Genomic DNA, 19,448 nt, shown 5'->3' with positions numbered 1-19,448 from the left:
ATGGAGACAAAATGAACACCCAGAACCAGAACATTTCCTGGTGCAGGTGGTCCCAGGTTGGAGAAACCTGCCCCTATGCAAGGCAGGAGCAAGGCTCATTTCCAAAAGCACAACCCAGACCCCATGTCACACTGCAGGAGAAACACACAATTTCATTTGCCTCGATTGTTACAGAATTTACTGATAATCACCACCAGGATTAGAACAGTCAGTAGAAAAATAAAATTTACAGAGTTTTCGATCATACAAAGATTTGTTCATGACAGCTGCAGTCGTTAGTGAGACAGGAAGCCGGGCAGTATCTAAATCAGCCCAGCACAGGGATGTTTGCACACAGAGAGCAGGGCCATGACTCTCAGCTCGAGCAGTGACGTTCCTTCAGGGCAAGCAGCTTGTCCTGGCTGCGCCCCCTGGCCAGGGGTTCACAGCACTGCCCAGACCGGGACACCTCAGCACTGACATTTTTGCAAGCTCTTTGCAGCTTTTGGCAAGTTTGACTGAGCAAAGTCTACCGCCACCCGCTGAAAACTGAAGGGATTCCTGTGCTTGCCTCACTCAGGATAAGGAAAGCAAAGGGAGGACCAAACGGATGCCGGCGGTGACCCATCTGGTGCATCAGCTCAGGACTCCTCCTCCTTCCCATCTGGATCTGGGGATCAGGTTTTACTGGAGAGGGAGGTTGGGAAGGCAGCCAGGGGGGCGGAGGATGCTCTGCGAGTACCGAGGTGACACAAAGAACTCATCCTCAGTGTTAATACCCATCAAGACAAGTCAGCTGACAGCTCACCTTTCATGCAAGAATTCCCTGAAAATTTCACGGTTCCTGGGCACAGAGGCACCACCGGCTCCAACCACTCAATTTCCAATTAGTGGCCAAGCTGCCAACTCGTCAAGTAAAGCAGACCTCCCCACCACGAGAGACTTCAGGAGATCACAGTGGGTAGAAAAGAAGTTTTCAGTTCACTCAGCACCAAGTGATTTTATCAAACAATTTTTTTTTCCTTTGTTCTGAGCTCTTAACAGTCCGGATTTGTGTCCTGCATGCCTCAGCCCCGCTACTACACTGGAACCACCCTCATGCTGTAGCATGTGGCACACTGATAAAAGTGCTTTTCCAGTTGCAATCACCTTAGTCCTTGCTACTGAGGGATGCCAGGCACTGGGGCAGGGGGGAAAGGGAGCACAGCAGGGGCCCAGACACTGGTTTCTAGTGTGACCTGAAAGGTAAGGCCAGATCTGCCTACTCTAAGTTTGAATCCATCCCAGAAAATGCAGGATAATTCCCATGAATTAAACCAGGCACTCTGGACACACACTGAGTATACAGCCATTTGAAATAAGAAGTGGGAAGGGAGAAAGACATCTAGAGAGATCACTATTCCTGCTTTTTAGCTGAGGGCAGAAGCAAAGAGGGAAGGGAAGCCCTGGGGGAATGCCATGGTAGGAAGACAGGCTCTCTACAAGCAGCACAGCACACAGGGCATTCTGAATCTGAAGATCCCAAGTTTAGTCTAGGTTATGCTACTTGGGCCTCACCCACCTAAGGAGAAGGATTCATGTTAAAGTCTTTCCTAAAATGCACAGCTTTATTCCCTGAATTAACATGGGCTAAAATTTAGAGTAATCTCAGTAAGTAGCTCCCAAAAAGCACCTCGATCCATCAACTGTCAACAGACCACTCTGGAGAAGTTAGTACATAGAGAGAAGTTTGTTTTCATGATAACCACATGGCCCTGCTGAGGGTTGTTTCAGCACAGGGGACATGGGCTTGATGGAAGATAACTGGCTTTACAAAATTTTGCAGGTACAAACGGTGAGCTCATTTGGAAACCAAAGGAGTTCAGCAAAAACACAGAAGGGACATGTATCCTGGGAGGGTGGACACAGGAACACCTTCCCTCGGCAGCCCACATGAATGTCAGCTGGTAATAAACCAACCAGGACCACAGTAAATCCACGGGGCTGGCTACACTGCCCAGCCACATCCATGGGATATAACTGCAGCTTCCCCAAGGGCTCCAAAAAAACCAAGCCCCCAGAAAGCCCCCAGCTAGCCCCCTGACAGCTCCAGCCATGTGGCATGCCTCCAGGCAAGAGGGTAGATCTAAGAGTTAGTTAAAAGCCACTTAAAACAAACTAAAACAGTTCATTAGAGGAGAGCACACTGCCTGCTGGAAAGGGTTGGTCTGGGGCTGTGTTCACATGGCTCGTGCCTGACAGTCACGAGAATCACCCAGGCTCTCCCTGGGACCCTCACAGGCACCCACCCAGCGGCACGCTGCGGGCTGGATGCCGAAAACACAGCGTGCTCCCGCCTCTGCAGCCGGGAAGCCTCAAGTCACAAGAAGCCAGTGCCGGCCATGAAGTTCTCACCAGCGCGGTCACCGAAGCAGCAGCGTGCTGGATTTTCTATCAGTTGGCCAGTGATGTTTACATATCACAGAACCACAGAATCGTCTCGGTTGGAAAAGACCTTGAAGATCCAGTCCAACCATGAGCTAACCATTCCCAAATACACCAGATCCCTCAGTGCTATGTCGACTCTACTCTTAAACACCTGCAGGGATGGGGACTCCATCACCTCCCTGGGCAGCCCATTCCAACGCCCAACAACCCCCTCTGGAAAGAAATGCTTCCTAATATCCAGTCTAAACCTTCCCTGGGGCAACTTGAGGCCATTCCCTCTTGTCCTGTCACTTACTACTTGGTTAAAGAGACTCATCCCCCCTCTCTGCACCCTCCTTTCAGGGAGCTGTAGAGGGCCAGGAGGTCTCCCCTCAGCCTCCTCTTCTCCAGACTAAACCCCCCCAGTCCCCTCAGCTGCTCCTCATCAGACCTGTGCTCCAGACCCTGCACCAGCTCCGTTGCCCTTCTCTGGACACGCTCGAGTCATACAATGTCCTTTTTGTAGTGAGGGGCCCAAAACTGAACCCAGGAATCGAGGTGCGGCCTCACCAGTGCCGAGTACAGGGGCAAGATCCCTTCCCTGTCCCTGCTGGCCACGCTATTGCTGACACAAGCCAGGATGCCATTGGCCTTCCTGGCCACGTGGGCACACTGCTGGCTCCTGTTCAGCTGGCTGTCAAATAACACCCCCAGGTCCCTCTCTGACTGGCAATCAGCAAAGACACCCAATTCTGCTACACCAATGTAAACGTGATCAGGAAGTAAAAGCAGAACAGAGAAGTTTAAAATTATGAGTCTCTTTCAGAGCCCGAGAAGGAACAGCACACACTCACACAGGCGCCCTGGGATTCCTAGTGTGGGCAGTGGGGCGTAGCACCCCTTCAGCTGTGCTTGGCCTCTCAGGCAGAAGGTACACAGAGCCAGAAGAGCTTAACCGTAATAAAATTCAAAAAAACCGAGAATCTTCTCTACAACAGTTTTTCCCCACTGCAGCATTCATAGTCACAGCTCTCAGACACTAATTTGCACTTTCATCTGTCTAAAGTGATTTTTCCTTTTGCTGCTCCCAAAGTCACTATGACCAAGACCTGGTATTAGGAATTGAGAGCCAGGAAGAAAACAAATTAATTTTCTCATTTAAAAAATTCACATTAAAAGAGCTTCAGGCTCACTGCAAACAAAGCAGTAGAGGATCAAAACATTAAGTGAGCTCTGAAGACATCCCAGTCACTCTGTAGAACTGTTCCTACCCCAGAACAGCCCGTGTTACATCTTAGTTACATCCTGTCACTACAATTCATCGCGGGTAAAAGGTATGTGGGCCTCCTCCTCTGGAAGCCATTTTCCTATCCTCCAGAGAAATAAAGTTTCACTTGGCACTTAATGTTACCAAAAAGTAACAAAATTCATAATTTTTAGCTTAATTTCAAGCCACCTGGAGGCAGGAGCAAGCTTCCTGTAGACTTTAACCAGTGGAGGCAGCACACACTGAGGCAAGCCTCAAGTTGTGCTCTCTCATGATTTGTTTCAGAGTTGGTGCAGGCAACAGATCCTTTGTTCTCCCTTCAATTTGTGAACTCTAGAGTCTGAAGAAGAGCTAGAGAGTGGCTAAAATCCGTAGAAACGAAACAACCACCACGCAGAATGTCTGGCCCACTCCCAAAATGAGGGCTTCAAAGGGAATCATTTTTTTCCCTGCAGCTCTGTAAACTCCAGCAATGGCAGCACCTGTGGAGAGGGGAAATAGCTGAAACATCAATGTTGTACCTCAGGGACAAAGGGGGAATACTCAGAGGATGCGAGAATAGGGCATTGAACAGGGGGGTCTGCGGGAAAGGGCCCTGAACCCCTGCACACGGGCTGGCAGGAATGCCAGACTGGGTTTTTGCCGTGACAAACCTCAGCCAGTAACCAACACATGCTGGCAGCAGTGGGTAAATTGGTGGTGAAACTCTGCTGAGGCCTCCAGAAGGTGTGGAGGTTGGCACAGTTTTGGACATACTCACAAGATCCTCTACACCATAGCCCACATGCTGTAAACATTACCCAGTTCTGGGCTGAGACACCAAATGTGCGACTGTTTTTTCTCTGGGTGCTTAGAAACCTGAAAGCCCACCTGGTGCTGCACCTGACAAGCATGTTTGGGGCCACCGACAAAGAGCTCGATAGGTGGGATGGTCCAGTTCAAACACGGGGCAAGGGGAGAACACAGCCAAAACATTAATCTCCTCTACCCCGGGGAATGCCGCGGTTCGGTGCGCTCCCGAAAGCAAACTCTGATCACTACAGAGCCACCTGGTCGGTATTTTCGAGCATCTACCGTACTTGTTAGGATGCCGGCAGTAATGGGTCCCACGATGCCCATCAGCAGGAGGCTCACGGACATGAACCTGCCGTACTTGTGGTGCCTGAGCGTGAAGAGCGCTAGCAAAGCTGCCGGGACGTGGAAGGAGAGGGATGAGACGAGGGCCCACAGGAAGACACCATACCACATCTCTGTGGAGAGAAGGGCTGTGAGGCATGCTCGGGGCCCGCAGGCCCTCAGGGAGGCCGGCAGAGGAGGCGGGAGGGCCCCACTCCGAGCAGGCCCCGCAACGGGGAGGGTACCTGGGAAAGTGGAGAGCGGGCTGGAGTAGGTGGTGCCATTTCCCACGCGGGGCACCAGGCGGAGGCTGAGGATCTGCTGCAGGAGCCCGCCGCCGCCGCCGCCCGACTCGCCGCCCTCCATCCCCTCACCGGCCCCGCCGCCGCCATCCGCGGGCTCCTCTTCCGCCTGCCCCCTTCCGCCCGTTCTAGCCAATGGGAAGCGCCGCACGGTGACAGGCAAGACTCTCCGCCAACCGCCGCTCGCCGAGGGCGCCCGGGCAGCCGGGCCCTGTCCCCACCCCCGCGCTGCCATGGGAACGGCTGTCGGCCGCAAAGAATGCTGGGAGGCCTCAGCACTGGAGGCGCCGGGCGCTGGGGGGACGCTCTAGCCGGCTGCCTGCGAGCTCGTCTCTGCTCCCCGTGCTCGGCGCCGCTTTGGAGGCGCAGCCACCTCCCGCCCCGCCAGGGGGCGCTCGGGGCCGGCGGCGACGCTCTGGGCGGCGGCGAGAGCGCGTGAGGAGGCGGTGACGGGCGTGAGGCGGCGGCAGCGGGGCCGGTACCATGTCGGGCTCGGAGGAGTATTCCTCGGCCGAGGACGAGGACTACGTGCCCTCAGGTGAACCGCGGCGGACCGGGAGGGGAGGGCAGGGCGGCGCTCTCGGCGGTCCCGGCGCTCACCGGCTGTGCTTGCAGGTGCGGAGTACAGCGAGGACGACGTGAGTGAGCTGGTGCAGGAGGAGGTGGCGGACAGCCCGCGGCCGCCCCGCGGCAGGAGGAGCCCCCGCCGCCCCGCCAGCAGGTACGGCCGTGGGCGGAGCCGCCCCGGGTGCCGCACAGACGCGGTATCTCGGGTGGGAGAATCCGTGTTGGCCCTGCCCGGCCCGGCTGGGAGCCGCCTCCGCCGGTGCTCGTTCCGCCGGGCGCAGCGCTGAGGGGCTGAGAAACGCTTTTTTTCGTTCTGGTTTAACGTCAGAGGCGGAGATGCTCGGGTTTGAAAGGCATCGTGCCTGAAAACCCTCCTCGGGAGCTAGGTATTTTCTTTCATAAGCCTTTTTAAGTGCAAAACACTTTTCGGTGGGAGAAAAAACCCTATATATACAGTTTATTTATGGTTGTTTTCTATCCAGCCCAAGTTGTGCTCTGCTCGCGGTTCCCACAGTATCCCAGAGTCCATGTACGTGCACACACGCGTGCCAGCCCCTTTCAGGGGACTGCCTGCTTCAGTCGCTGTGTTTTCTGAACAGTATCATCATTTAATTAAGCAGCTTCAGGTCCAAGATTAGGGGCCTGAATTTCTCAAGTAGATTGTCTTAGTAAGAATATGAAATATTGTGTTGCTTCACCCATGTTTACTGTTCAGCTCTGGAATAGTGTTGCAGCACCTCACTATATTTTTTGGTTTTGGCATCTGCTTCCAGGAAGAGGAAGAAAGGAGGTCTCTTGCTAGAGCCAGATGAGAAAGAGGAAGAAAAGGCTCAGCAGAATGAAGAGGAGGAAGAGGAAGTGGATAATGTAGAGCAGATGGAAAGAAACAGAGAAGAAGAAGAAAAAAAGAAAGAGGATGCTCTCTGGGCCAGTTTCCTTAGTGATGTGGGACAGAAACCCAAAGCAGGGGCTACCACACAAGTGACTCAAGCTAAGAAGGTAACGAGGGCCTGGGCCTTCACCCAGGGAGTGTGGGAAGGGCCTGAAGCTTTAGAGCACACAGCGTTGGTTCTAGCTGGTACCAGATGGCAGTCAGAGCTGGGAAGAGGCCGGGTTTACCCCTGCCCCATCTGCTTTGTAAACCTGAAGCCCCACCATGGGGCAAACTGTAAGCTGCTGGTTTCCTTCCAGGTGGGGAGGTCTGTGATCTGGTGGCACTGCTTTTGGAGCTGCTTGTCAGCATCTCAGAGTGTCCCACCGAGCCCTCTTGCCTTCCCTTCCTAGTCCTGGATTCTCCTTGTGACATAGGAGCAGCACAGTGGACTTTGGTCTGAGCTGTTGGTTGTGGGCACAGCTCTCCCCTGAGGCTTGTGCCTTTCCTGATGCTCAGAAAAAAAGGGAGACTCTGTGTGTCTGTGTGTGAGTGGGGAAACAAGATCTGTGCTGACATCTCTGTGCCTTCCCCTTCATCCTCATACAGTGAGAGGGTCTGGAAGGTGCTGCATGTTGCAATGGGCATTGTAACAAGCATGGACCTAGCTTTCTCTAGTTTCCTTTATAAGCCCCGTTAATATGCTTTTGCTTTCTGTCTGCAGAGGTTTTCTGTTGAGAGAATTCTGTGTGTAATCAACTATTTAAAAGGATTTGGTTCTTAAAACCAAATGCATGTATTTGCCTTGCAAAACCGTTCACACTAAAAGAAGGTGGTAGAAGTGACGAAGGTACCAAAACTGACCTTCTGTCACTAGAATTGTCTTTTTATTTATTTAGAGTGGTCAGTGAAAAAAGTATTTTGTAACAAAAGTCTGGACTCTTGACTCAGTGATGCCAGGCAAGTACAGTTCTCACTGTGTGAAGCTTCTTTCTGCAACTGCTGGAAAGCAGGAGAACAAGTGTAGTTGTGTATCTTTGCTTGAAACCTTTAGAAGAAGAGTCCTTTCATCTGAACCCTGCTGCTTCTCTCCACCTCCTTTGTTACTGGCTGAACAGCTGAGATGGTTACAGGTAGAATTAGATGGAGAGAGGAGAAGTTCTCTTCTGAGCAATTCTACTTTTATGGGCAGATTGCTTAAAAATGAGTGGTCTTTGAAAGTTCCTCCGTAATAATTTACGGAGAGATGCAGTTCTTCTGTTCTCTTTGTGAACTTCTTAATTTGGACTTGTCTGCTTGAAGATCTCTGTGGTGTGGTTGCTTTAGAGTAAAAATTCTGGGGTTTATTTTAATTGTTTATAGGGTCTGAGGTTTTTTTATGTATGCTGTTTAAAGCTGTGGTTGTGACTGAGTAAATTAAGAGGTGCAGATTGCTTAATAAAGATATTTTCCTCTCAAAGAGCTGTTATTGACAAGCAGCTTAAGATCTTCAGGGTTCTCTATGAAGATCAGCCTTGCTTTTCCTGATGATGGGTTGTGTTCTTCTATATGCTTGAGTGAAAATAAACATATTTCTGTGTAATTGACCCTGGCAGCTTTACTGCCTGGTGGTGCTTAGTTTGGAAGAACTGAGTCTTTAGGCTTTTGCTTGCTTTCTGAACCATAGCAGTGTATTCTTGCTCCTTCTTCCACTGAATTACAATTTCACTATTTTGTGTTGGGTCTGTTTTGATCTTTGAGCTCCAGTGAGAGCCTGGAACCAAAGTGGGGAATTTCCTTCTTCTGGCAGGGGCATTTGTTTCCTTTTTCTTGTCTGTGCGTGACTTGCTCTGACCAGCCAGCCTAAATTGCCGTGCTACCTGGGGTCTGTCCTTGGCCCCTTAGAGTGATGAGTTGGCTTGGCTTCACAAATGCATTGTTTTGCTTTCTCCTTCATATGTCTCACAGGCTGAAGAAGAGAAGAGTGGGAAGAAGCTTCAGGAGAAACCAAAAGATTCAGGAAAAGTGACAATCACCAAAGTGTTTGATTTTGCTGGTGAGGAAGTCAGGTAAGCTGCCAGATGGGATGTGTCTGCTTTGGGCTCAGGGCAAACTGGGTGCTGCTTTTCTGCTGATAGGCTGGAGATGTGCTGTGAAGCACGATGTATCTTCTCTTTCCTTTACACTTTTTTTTGATCATGAGCACATACATAACTGAAGGAGAATGAGGCCAAGATTTTTCTGCCTGAGGGCTGCAGAATATCCTTATATGCAGACTTCAGTCTTTGCTCAACTTCAAAACATGCCTGTAAATTCACTTAAGCTTCCCTGTCTGGACAGTGTTTAGAATGGTTGGGAAAGCTTCCCAGTGGCTCTGCCACTGTGAAGGTTGAGACAAGGAGAGAACAGCATATGGCCCCGCAGGGATGATGGAAATGCATTTTATTCCTTCAGTCGAGTCCAAGCCCTATGTTGGGGGCAGGATATTTGCTGGCACTTTCCCTGATGATGTTCACAATCCACTAGAAGATCTGCAGACAGTAAGAAGTGTTTTGCTGAATGGACTAATAGCCTCTTTTTTTTTTTTTTTTTTTTTTTTCTACCTCTTAGAACAGCTGCAGTAAATGTGATGGGCTGGGTAAAATCATCCTTTAGGCTGAGTTTGGCTTGCAAGATGCCTCTCAGGATGCGATGAAAAAAGGGACAGGCGTTTTGTAAATGTGTAAGACCGGCACTGATGGGCCTGAGTGAACCCACTTGAAATCCGAATGCACTGTGACCTTGTGGTTATCATCATGCTGTATTTTTTTTTTTTTATATGTAGATGTAAACCTGGTTTTGTCAGATGAGAATTTCGCTTCTATTTTGTGTGACAGCAGAGGGCAGCAGTTCCCAACAATAACACCCACGCTGCCTAAATCTGGAGGAGGAAGCCGAGAGCAGGGGCTTCCGCTGCTCTTGCTTTTCATGTCAGCACTGCTGCCGGAGCTGTTTGAAAAATCTGAGGAGAGCGATGAGTCATAGTAGCGACTTTCCTATTTCTCTGCACAATCTGGGCTGTAGGAATACCCTTCATTCACTGGAGAAATGGCAAAGAACTGTACCTCTGCAGCTTTTCTGAGAGTATTGTCATACTCTTTCTACGAAGGAAAGGCTCTTTCCTGTGGACAGATAAAAATCTCTGGCAGAATTACAGACAAAAATTTTGTCTTTTGGTGCACACTCCCCTCCTCAGCTGCCAGCTTGTTTGTCCCTGGCTTTCCTGTTTGTTTTGTTTTTTTTTTTCTCGTTCAAATGCAATGTCCTGCCAGGTGAGAATACCTGAAGCTGTAGGATCGCAGGGCCGTGTTGGGTTCTGACGTATGATCGGATGGCATACAGCAGAACTGAGTTCTGGTGCTTTGTGGTTGCATGAAATCATCATGCAATCTCTTTTGGAGTCTGGACATGTCCACCTGTGTATTGTAGGTGAGTGTCGTGTCCCAACATGAGCATAGAAGTGTATCACTTAAAGGAGGAGGCTGGTTTACAGGGAAACTTAACTTGTAGGCTTACTTCAATACATGGGTCTTCCACTTGTGGAAAGGAATTTTTTTGTGCAACTTTTGTGAAGTATAGGACCCTTTAAAGTAGGAAGCAAGTAAAAACATCTGCCTTGAAGCTTCATGTTTACCCGTCTCTATGAAAAGAAGTCCCAGATAATTATGATTTAAGCATAGAATGACTCAGGCATTGGTCTGATTCTGGCATTCTGGATTTTGCGTGGTGGTTACAGATTAGCTTTACTGGTGCTGCTTTTGCTTTTGTTGGTAATATTAGTTGGAGGGGTCCTCCAAAAAGTGCCTTACCTTATGTGAACAGAAATTGTCCAGGGTTCCTAAGATGCTGAGTTTGTGCTTTTGACATGAGTAACTTATCTGTAGTTTTGTAATATCTATAGCTAAGTTAAAGGTGTATTTTTCTGTACCAGTTGCTTTTCTAGTGTCCTTAGTACTGCTCAGTACTTACTGTTTCCCTTGGGGAATTGCAAAGGCAGTGATACAAGTTTCTACTAATTTTTGGTCAAATAGGTAAACGCTGGAGCCTGGGCAACAATGAGACTGTACTCCTGCAAAGCACCAAGGCTAATGTATTTTTTTGTTTACAGCAGCCATTGTAGCGACAGGTTACAGAACCAGCAACAGAAAGCTTGCAGCAAGGTCTGGAGGACTGTTTTCTGCTGATGCCTGAGTTACAACATGCTACTTTCTTTAGCCTTTTGATAATGAAAAAAATCCTTCAATTTTTTTTCCCCCTTGATTTTTGTGATATTCAGAGCTGAAGCTTTTGTGTTGTTTGTTACATCTTGTGTCTCTAAATGTATTACACTGTTAGCTGTGGGTAGGATATAAGGAGTTATCGCTGCTTACAGCTACTGGTACTTTCCTGTAATGGCAGTAGGTGAGGGCCAGAGGGCCGCTTTTTCTTTAGAATAGCAGGAGGTTGCCTTTGCACCAACCTAGTCTGCAAATGCTCTGAATACCAAACACTAACTTCCTTGCCTGGGGAAGCAGCTGGCAAATTGTTAGTTACAAAGGCCAACACACGGTAGTTATGTGTGTGTGTGTGTGCGTGCGTGTTTCTGAACTGAAAGAACTGAAATGAGAGAGCTGTCTCTGTTGCTTTCTTTTCTAAATGGTTTGAGGCTACTTTTGAGTGTTGCTCTATTGAAAGCTTGAGAAGAATTTAGATCAGTATTTAAGCACTGATAGATTCAGGGCACAAATTTCGACAGTCTGCTCAGTGAAGCTCTTAACAGAAGATCATTTAGCCCTGATCTCATGTTGCAGAACAATTTATTTTCTCCTGTAAGAAGATGGTATAATCTCTCTTGCATGATTGGAGTAGCAGAAATCTCTTGAAAGAAACCTCCAGCTACAGGCCTATGCTCGAATAGTGAAAGATCTTCCTGTTTAAGCTGTCAACTCCCCTATAGGTTATTGTTGCACTTAATGTCCATTTTAATTAGTCTGTACTTGTATCAGTTGCTAATGCTGGACTTCAGGTTCAGAGTATTACAAATTGCCAATTACCAAATAAAGAATTAAGTTTAGTGGCCTTTAATTTTATAAAATACATGATTTAGTATTACCTTGTAAAACCAAAGTTGTTGAATCCTGGAACTAGAAATAATCTTTAAGTGATGTCTGTGTTTTCCAGTTGTGACTTCTGCCTGCTTTTCATTCCTCCCTGGTGTTAAATAGATGAGGAGCAGCAGGTGACTGTCACCCAAATGGCTGTAATTGTGGGCAGTGGGAGCAATTTGCAAAGGCAGTTCAGCATCTAAATGTAAGTTCAAGTCATTTCTCACTGGCAGAGGAGATTGAAGCTCCTTTGAAGCCTCTGGTTTATGAATTTGCCTCATGATGCAGGATGTGTGGTTGCATTATTAGGGAATCACATCCCTGGTGCCAAGGTTTATCTGCTGCAAAATGTAATTTGCTGTATGATGAGGCTTGTTTTCTTTTTGGCACTCCAAACTACATTGGCCTTGGGCTTTCTTTAAACCACTGCTGTGCTCAGTGTATCAGAATGGTTCTTCTGTGTTCCCCTCGTGAAAGTCAACTTTGTGTCCATCCAGGACTGCAGCAGAATGCAGCTCACACACATGGAGCTGGCCCTGCCAGGTGGTGTCAACTGCAGTCAGTGTAACAACCTGCAAAGTGGGGACACCGAATGCTAGCAGGGGTAGGTTTCAGTTTGAAACATCTCCTGTGTACCTTCATTTGTCTTGTGGGAGGCAAAACAAAGTTGGGAGGAGTAACGGTGTCTGTCTTGGGTGCTAGTTCAGGAAGGGGAGGCCTGCGTTTTGTTCATACGTCATAAATTCCAAGTAGAGGACTCAAAACTAGAAGCTTCATATTTCTGTGCATATGTGCTTTGTTTGTGTGTCGTAAATCCGAAGCTTTACACACTCAGGTTGTTGTTCTTGTGGGAATACTTTCCTGGCACTGCAGAGTTGCTGTGCTGTACCAATAGTGTTGTGTTGTGCTGGCAACACTGGCTTGTGCTGCTTCAGTGACCCTCAGCTACTTGCCCATGTGTGTGGACAAAGCAGGCAAACCAAAATAAAGCCATAGTAGGGCTCCCCTCTGTCTGTCACTGGGGAGAGCCCTGCTCTTTTCCTGAAATCTGGCAAGGTGTTCCTGTCAGAGCTTCCTTTACTTTCCCACAAGGCTGCCTTCTCCAGGAGTGCCAGTGTTGGGGATCCAGAAGGACTCCCAGCAGGCTGGGCGATGGCCTTGGACCTCTGCACTGTGGTCCCTTCCTGCCCAGTCCCCACTGCTAGTAAGTGGCAAATAGCTAATTTCTCAAAGACAACTGCTCCTGATCCCTGGAGGACTTGTGGATTAGATTTTGTACTAACCCTTGAGCCTTTTTCTTGAGCGTCTTTGCTGTGCTTGCAAGCTCTGAACCTGTTTGTTTCAGCACTCGTGCATCTGGCAGGTGTTCCTGTGATGTGAGTAATTCTTGGCTTCTTGCCACATGTGGGGCCAGAATTGTCATGCAAGCTGCATGGCCGCTGGCAGCATGCTGGGGCTGGATCCATATAGAAATGTTTCAGGAAGAGATTGCAAGATCTCTTCTCCCTGTTTGCAGTGTGAGCTCCCTTCTGCTGTCTAGATGCTGGGATAAGTGAGTCCAAAGATCCAGCCAGTACTTCTTTGCAAGCTGCGTGTCTTCCTCTTGCCAAGCAGCTGATAAGTGCTGAAGGCATCATTACTACTGCTATGTCAGAATTGCCAGACCACAGAGACCTCCCTGAACCTGAAGCATTTACACCCAGGGAGCTGGGGGTTTACTGTGAGACCTTGCATAATGGGTAAATGTTTGTCCAGGGAACTCTTCAGTTACTTTCATGTTTGAAGGCTGAGCAGATGGGTGAGATTTTGCTGAGTTTGACTAAAGCTCATCCTTTCAGGTTGAGCTCAGTAATCTTTATCTGCTTCTTAAGTGCCTGTTTCCTGATTAATTCAGGCTGCTTCTGAAAGTGTTCTTCAGTGTTTCCCTGATTAAAGCTTACTGTTGCTTTGAAACTCAGTGCTGTAATGCCCATGTTTGGTGGGGCAGCAAGCCCTGCACAGTGCTCTCACTGAGAGAACTCTCAGCTTAAAATCACAGCTGTGAAAATCACCTGATTTGAGGTGGTCGTTTTTTTCTTGCTCCAAGGGACAGATGATGACCCAAATCCATGGATATTGTTTGCTTTTTTTTAAAAATTGTTTTTAGGTGTGTTTTAATAAGGCATTTAGTCCAGAGGTGTATATACAAAGGAGCAGAAAGCTCTCTGATGTTTTTGAAGTCCTTGAAGGCTTTACAGATGTAAAGAGGGAAAATCCTTAGCTTTCTTACAGAACTTTCTGTCCATGTACCTCAAAGCACTCTTTAAAGAAGTGCTGTTATTCCCTATTTGGGAATATGAAAGCTGAGGCATGCTGGAGTTAATCACATCCACTGATGCACTCCTGGATCTCATGGCTCAGGATACCCAGGGAACCAAGCTTCACCTGTGCGTTGCATATACCTAATTAAACTAGGAAGAGCCAGGTGCCAAACACACTGGGCAATGAGCGGTGTCACGCTGAGTATGGGACTTGCTGCTGGCTATAATGAATGGTTAAAAGTTCATACAGTTTTGTAGAAGGATATGGGCAAACTCATGTCACAAAAATTTGTCTGGGCTGTTATATGTGAGACATGAACTCCATCTCGGGATGAGGGCTCCCTGCTGTTGGCTCTTAAAAGAGACCAAATTTGTGACTTAGAATAGCCTCTGGTCTCCCGCAATGTGACTCCTTTTATTTGTGTGCCCACTGCGCTGTGAGGAAACAAGTTGTGCTGACTATGTGTGCTGAACAGAGTTGAGGGGCAGTGTGTATGCTGTCGGTTAGGGAAGATGATGGTTCACAGTGGGGCTGTTGCATCTTAAGCAAAATACAAAGTTTTAGAGGTACATAAAACATCTGATCTAATAACCAAATAGTTAAAAGCTTAAATCATTGTAGTAATTACTGGGGTTTATACTGGCTGAGACTGATATTTCATCTGCCACAGTTGAAGTGTGGGGTGAAAGAGAACTTGATTTTCATCTGTTACTGTTTGTAAAAGGTTGCCACCTAGGATGTTCATGGAAAAAACATCATTACTCATTCTGTGTTGCTGCTTCACAGATTTTCATCCTACCTTAAGGATTCAAGAAAAAAAGATTATTCAGAGGAGATTGTTCTTAAACTGGAACTTAAGGACCTTGAATTGGATCAGTGGGTTTTGGTGGTGAAATTCATGACCTTTTGAGCAGAAGCAGCAAAGGTGTAGTGAAGTGGCTGAGGGCAGGTTCTTGGCAGGAGGCTTGCCTGGGCTAGTAAAAGGCCTTTCTTGGGCAATAGTGCAGATCTCCTTTGTACAAGAACGCCACTGGTGACTGGAATATTGCAGGCAGGATTACAGGCCATGGCCAAAGTTGTTTGTTGGTTTTTGGTTTTTTTTTTTTGGTGTCCCATGGAGTCATCAAGGTCAACATATCCTTTAACGTAGGCCTGGTTGAGTGGGGTGGTGAGGTCTGAGCCCAGTCTGTGGTGTTAGCTGGGCTGCTGGACTCCTCGCCTTGGTGAGCTCCTCAGGAGACCTGTGCAGGGCTGGTTAAGGACTGATTTATTCCCTCACAGCCAGGAGAAGTGCTGACCTGTGCGCAGCAGAGCTGAGGTTATAATTCAGTACTCTGCAGTTGCACAGTGCCGTTTCTTGGGGATTTCTTGATGCTGCCTCGTTACTGAAATACTAGTTTTCTTTTTTTGATCTTGGCTCACCTGTTGAATGGACACCTGTGTGTAGGGAGAGGCGCTCGGAAAATCTCGCGACGTATGGGAAGAATAGAGGCGCATGAAAGATCTTGTGATGTACGGAAAGGACGGGGAACTAAAGATCTTGCGATGTACAGAAAGGCGTATATAAAGCAATTGTGCAGTTAATAAACTGAGCAAATAGCAACCACCATATTGGCGTTTGTGCTTTTGTTCCTGCAAAGGTTTTAACCTCCTGCAAGGGTTAGCTGTGATCTGAGCGCCACATGTCTGTGGATTGGCAGGTAGAAAAAGACAGCTAATACCTTACCACAACACCTGTGCCCTAGACTGCTCACTGTTTCCAACCCCAGATCTGCTGTCCTCTTCCAGAGCTTCAGCCTCTTGATCCCAACCTTTTCAGGAGAGAGCAGGTGGAAATGGCTACAGGAGAAGCGGATCAGATATCTGAGAACAGCCTGAGCTCTCCAAAGTTTCCAGAGCTTCAGCCTCTTGATTTCCTTCTCAGTGGCTGTGATGTCCTCTCTGCTCTTTATATGACAACTGAGACCAATCAGATGTGACAGAGTTGGGAAACAAAGGGGTTTTTCCAACTTTGGAAAAGCCGTTTCCAAGCCAAGGAGTTTGGCACACTATCACATATTTTATTGCTTTGCTTTGAAGATAGTTAAGGTAGCTGTCTGAGCAATAGCTGCTGCTTCTGCTTCTTCCTGGCAAGCACTGAGCAGGAGTGAGAAGAATGCTGAGGCTGATAGAGTTAATGTATTTGAAGGGGAAGGGGAAAAAAGAGCAGGGAATTTACTCCCACAAGTCTCAAGATTTAGAGCTGGCACAGAGAACAGTCTTAAAAATGTGTAATTGTCCATCTGTGTTCTTGCTCTGTGGTCTCAGCATGGCTCTGTCAGATGTGTTGGTTAATTAGCACTGAGAGAACATGTAATACCATTAACTCTGTCCTTACCTTGTGATGCTTTTCAGGAAACTCAGTGGATGAATAACAGCAAGGGCTTGACAGCAGCATGCTCACACTTCTTGTTAGGTGTGAATCTTGGTCATTTATTTTGTGCTCATGAGATTTTGTGCAATGCTGAGTGAAGACCAGTGGCTTTTAAAATCAGGAGAAAGATCAGCAGTTTGGGTGTGTATCTCTTACTGCTGATGTAGGTGATGTGGTGCATGTCAGATCAAGGCTGATAGGTGTGTGCCATGTTCCATATGTGCTTTTTTTGCAAAAGCCTTTGCTGTATTGCTTACACATGTGAGAGAGATTAACATTACCAGAATCTGTGTCCTGAAGCCTTATATTTATAAAGCCCTGCCTTTTTGCCCAGGCGGATAACAAGCGATACACAGCTTCCACCAGATAAGGTAGATGGGCGTTGTCAGATTAGATATGGGAGACTGTGAACTGAACTAATGGGCAGAGGAAGAAAGCACTCGCTGTATTTTGGGGTGCTTTTTGCAATGGCTTTGACTACAGTAGCAAGGAAGTGTTAAGAGAAATAAGACAAATGAATTTCAGTAGCCCCTTGAAAAGCCATTCCAAAGTCCAGCTTCTCTGAGGACTTCTGTGTTGATGACCAGTGATGCTAAAGTTCACAGGGTTTCATCCTCCGTCCTCCTTGTCTAAGGAATTCTAGCCACTTTACAGTGACATTCCACTTCCTCAATGAAGCTTACGTAGTGCAGAAACCTTGGCTTTTAAGATTTTTCCAGAAATTTAATCTGAACATCAGGAGCCTGGGGATGATGCCTTGGGACCATAAGACAAATCAAACCACCTGGAATATCAATGTGACCACTGTTTAGAGGTGGCAGTCTAAAAAGTGACTGCTTGATTTTCTAGCATCAAAATGCTGATTTTGGCATAATAGAGTGTAGGAAGTAGGCTGTTCCTGTCCTTACACCGTTGTTATTCTTAGAGGTCAGAGCGTGCCTTGGTTATCCACAGTTTATACTGGCTTTTTCCAATTTAAAAAACAGCTATTGTTTTTTTTAAAAAAATTTTTTTTTTTTTGGAAGCCAGTAAGTGAAAATGTTATCTTTCAAAAGATGCTTAAGAATGAAAGGGTCTCAGGGGCCTGTTCTGACTGTTTTGATATCCTTTCCTCTGTGTGCATACATTCCCTCATGCTTCAGAATTTTCTTAGGGAATCCTGATGTACAGTGCTGATGGGCAGGATGGTGGCTCAGAGATGAGGTCAGTAAGCGTGAGCAGGAGCTGTGTTGTGTGCTGGTTCACTTGCTAGGCATTTGCCTTTCTCAAGGGCACCTGCAGAAATTAAAACTTCATAAACAGTGTGACAAACCTAGCCAGAACTCTAAACCAGAGCACTTGCTTCTGAAGTAAATCATGTTATGGTCTGCTTAATGTGCTTTGAGAAGGGGAAGGGCCTAAAGAACAGCTTCGATTCAAGGTTTTCATTAGTAGATGTACAAATGAGGCTTCTGCTTAGATAGGGAAACTGAAGCACAGAGGGGCTGTGACTTACAAAGTGTAACACAGTAGTGCCAGCTTTGTCCAGTGTGTTATCTGGAATTCACCAGCATGCTGACTCCTGTCTTCCTTTATCTTACCATGCTCTTGAAAATCCCAGAGTGACCCAGCAGATGTCCACCTCAAAGTCATTTTGTGCCTCTGATATGGATTGATGCTTTTAGGGAAGTAATTGATGTGTGCTGGTTTCATCTGTGCACTTTTTTCTGGTAATTAGTGTGATGAAAAAGAAGGCTCAGCTGGGATCTCCAAAGGTGGGAGGAGTCTCACAGCATCTCCAAAATGATGGCTTGACCTCCAGATTAACTTGGATATTGCTAGGGCTGTCCAAGCTGTGCTATCTGAGTGCTGCATCAGCTGTGGGAACTGGATGACCAACTGTGTTCTCCCATTTTCAAGTTCTTCTAAGAATTTTCTGCCTGTGTTGTGTGTAGTTAATGTGAAAATGCTTAAGAAAAAAATCCCACCCTTCCCCAGCAGGTACAGGAGGAGACATTGTTTCTCTATGTGGCTCTCAGACAATTTCCTGACTTTTAAAAATCTGGAAACAGAAGGTGTTTAGTGACCTATTCAGGTCTCACAGGGGCTCTTTTGCTGTTAGTAAGGAGGTCTTTTGTCCCTCTGTTCATGCCTTCATCACAGGGCCCTCAGATCCAGTCCTTGCATTTTGCTGCTTGCCTTGTTTCCCATGCTTCCAAGCTGCTGCCTCATTCCTGGGAGCTCCAGGCTCAGAAAGGGGCTTTTGATGTCTGGTGCGATGCTGGCAGAGCCTGCTTTGCAGCCCTTGGGCCTGGGGTTTTCCCTGCCGGAAAGTGCAGCTTGTGAGATGGATTTTTCTTCTTTTTTTTGTAACTAAGATTCTGAAACAGGAGGGTTTCTATGTTAGCCTGAAGGGAAGGCAAAGCTCTTCACTGCCTTGCTGTCTCATTAACACATTACAAACTGAGTCAAGCTTAGTCTGGCCTTTTCCCCATGGGGATGCTTCTCCTTTGTAGTGTGTGTTGGTTCCTGTTGTAATCTGTGTAACCTTTGTGTTCAGTGTTCATAGCTGTAAATGCATTTTGAACCCCTGCTCTTGAAAACAACGATACCCATTCCCTCAGTAAAAGATCTGTAACTCGAACGTTGCGCTACTTTGCAGGAGTTGAGGGGTCGCAGGGATCTATTTTGCTTTTGCCATGCTTACAAGTCATGGTTAACGGGGTCAGAGACTGTCACACTCATACGTACAGCGTCTCTTCACGCGGATTGCTCAGCTCAGAGGTGTGCTCCATAATTTGAAGTTAATCCTTTTGGAAGGTACAAATAAAAATGATGGGATGCCTCAAAGGTTGAAATGCAAACAGCATGTTGCAATTTTAGGCTGCCCATGGGACCTGATGAAGCAAGCAGAGACCTGATGCTTGGAGATACTTAAAACTGGGGTGAGTAAAGCTCCAGTCAACAAGGAGGTAAAGCCTTGTGCTCTTTCTGTGGGTCAGCTACTCTAGAAAGCCGTGTTTGGTGTGCTCCACCTATTGCAAGCCCCAGTGGGAGCTTGGTAACTGGAGTGTTACTTCCCTTTGGATTTAGAGAGCCTCTTGCAGAAGTAGCAAGGAGAAACCCAAAAGGGGCCTGGCAGCTT

At 47.4% G+C, this 19,448-nt stretch overlaps 2 protein-coding genes across 2 annotated transcripts in view; one reads left to right on the top strand and one right to left on the bottom strand.

Annotated features, from left to right (window-relative positions):
• Window positions 1-166: 166 nt before the first annotated feature.
• Window positions 167-5,159, bottom strand: TMEM170A (transmembrane protein 170A). The gene is made up of 3 exons (XM_074913465.1): window positions 5,014-5,159; window positions 4,732-4,902; window positions 167-4,134 (listed from the first exon to the last, which is right to left on the bottom strand). Exons 1-3 carry the CDS (start codon window positions 5,132-5,134, stop codon window positions 4,004-4,006), a joined length of 423 nt encoding a protein of 140 aa, XP_074769566.1. The 5' UTR covers window positions 5,135-5,159; the 3' UTR covers window positions 167-4,003.
• A 315-nt stretch (window positions 5,160-5,474) lies between these two features.
• CFDP1 (craniofacial development protein 1) overlaps window positions 5,475-19,448 on the top strand; it is a 67,646-nt gene continuing 53,672 nt past the window's right edge. The window contains exons 1-4 of the mRNA XM_074913175.1: window positions 5,475-5,608; window positions 5,686-5,791; window positions 6,411-6,636; window positions 8,456-8,556. Coding sequence (XP_074769276.1) covers window positions 5,554-5,608; window positions 5,686-5,791; window positions 6,411-6,636; window positions 8,456-8,556 — 488 coding nt within the window. The 5' untranslated portion in view covers window positions 5,475-5,553. The remainder of the gene's footprint in view (window positions 5,609-5,685; window positions 5,792-6,410; window positions 6,637-8,455; window positions 8,557-19,448) is intronic.

This window comes from Athene noctua, chromosome 9 (assembly GCF_965140245.1).
Source record: "Athene noctua chromosome 9, bAthNoc1.hap1.1, whole genome shotgun sequence".
Lineage (NCBI taxonomy): Eukaryota > Metazoa > Chordata > Aves > Strigiformes > Strigidae > Athene > Athene noctua.
Note: the sequence above shows the minus strand (reverse complement) of the source record. Positions and strands in the feature narration are given on the sequence as shown.

Coding starts and splice junctions, on each gene's coding strand:
- TMEM170A (XM_074913465.1), bottom strand. CDS start 5,134: ATGGAGGGCGGCGAGTCGGGCGGCGGCGGCGGCGGGCTCCTGCAGCAG. Junction 4,903..5,013: donor CCCGCTCTCCACTTTCCCAG/GTACCCTCCCCG, acceptor TTCTCTCCACAG/AGATGTGGTATGGTGTCTTC. Junction 4,135..4,731: donor TACTGCCGGCATCCTAACAA/GTACGGTAGATG, acceptor CCCTCTCCACAG/GTGCTGCCATTGCTGGAGTT.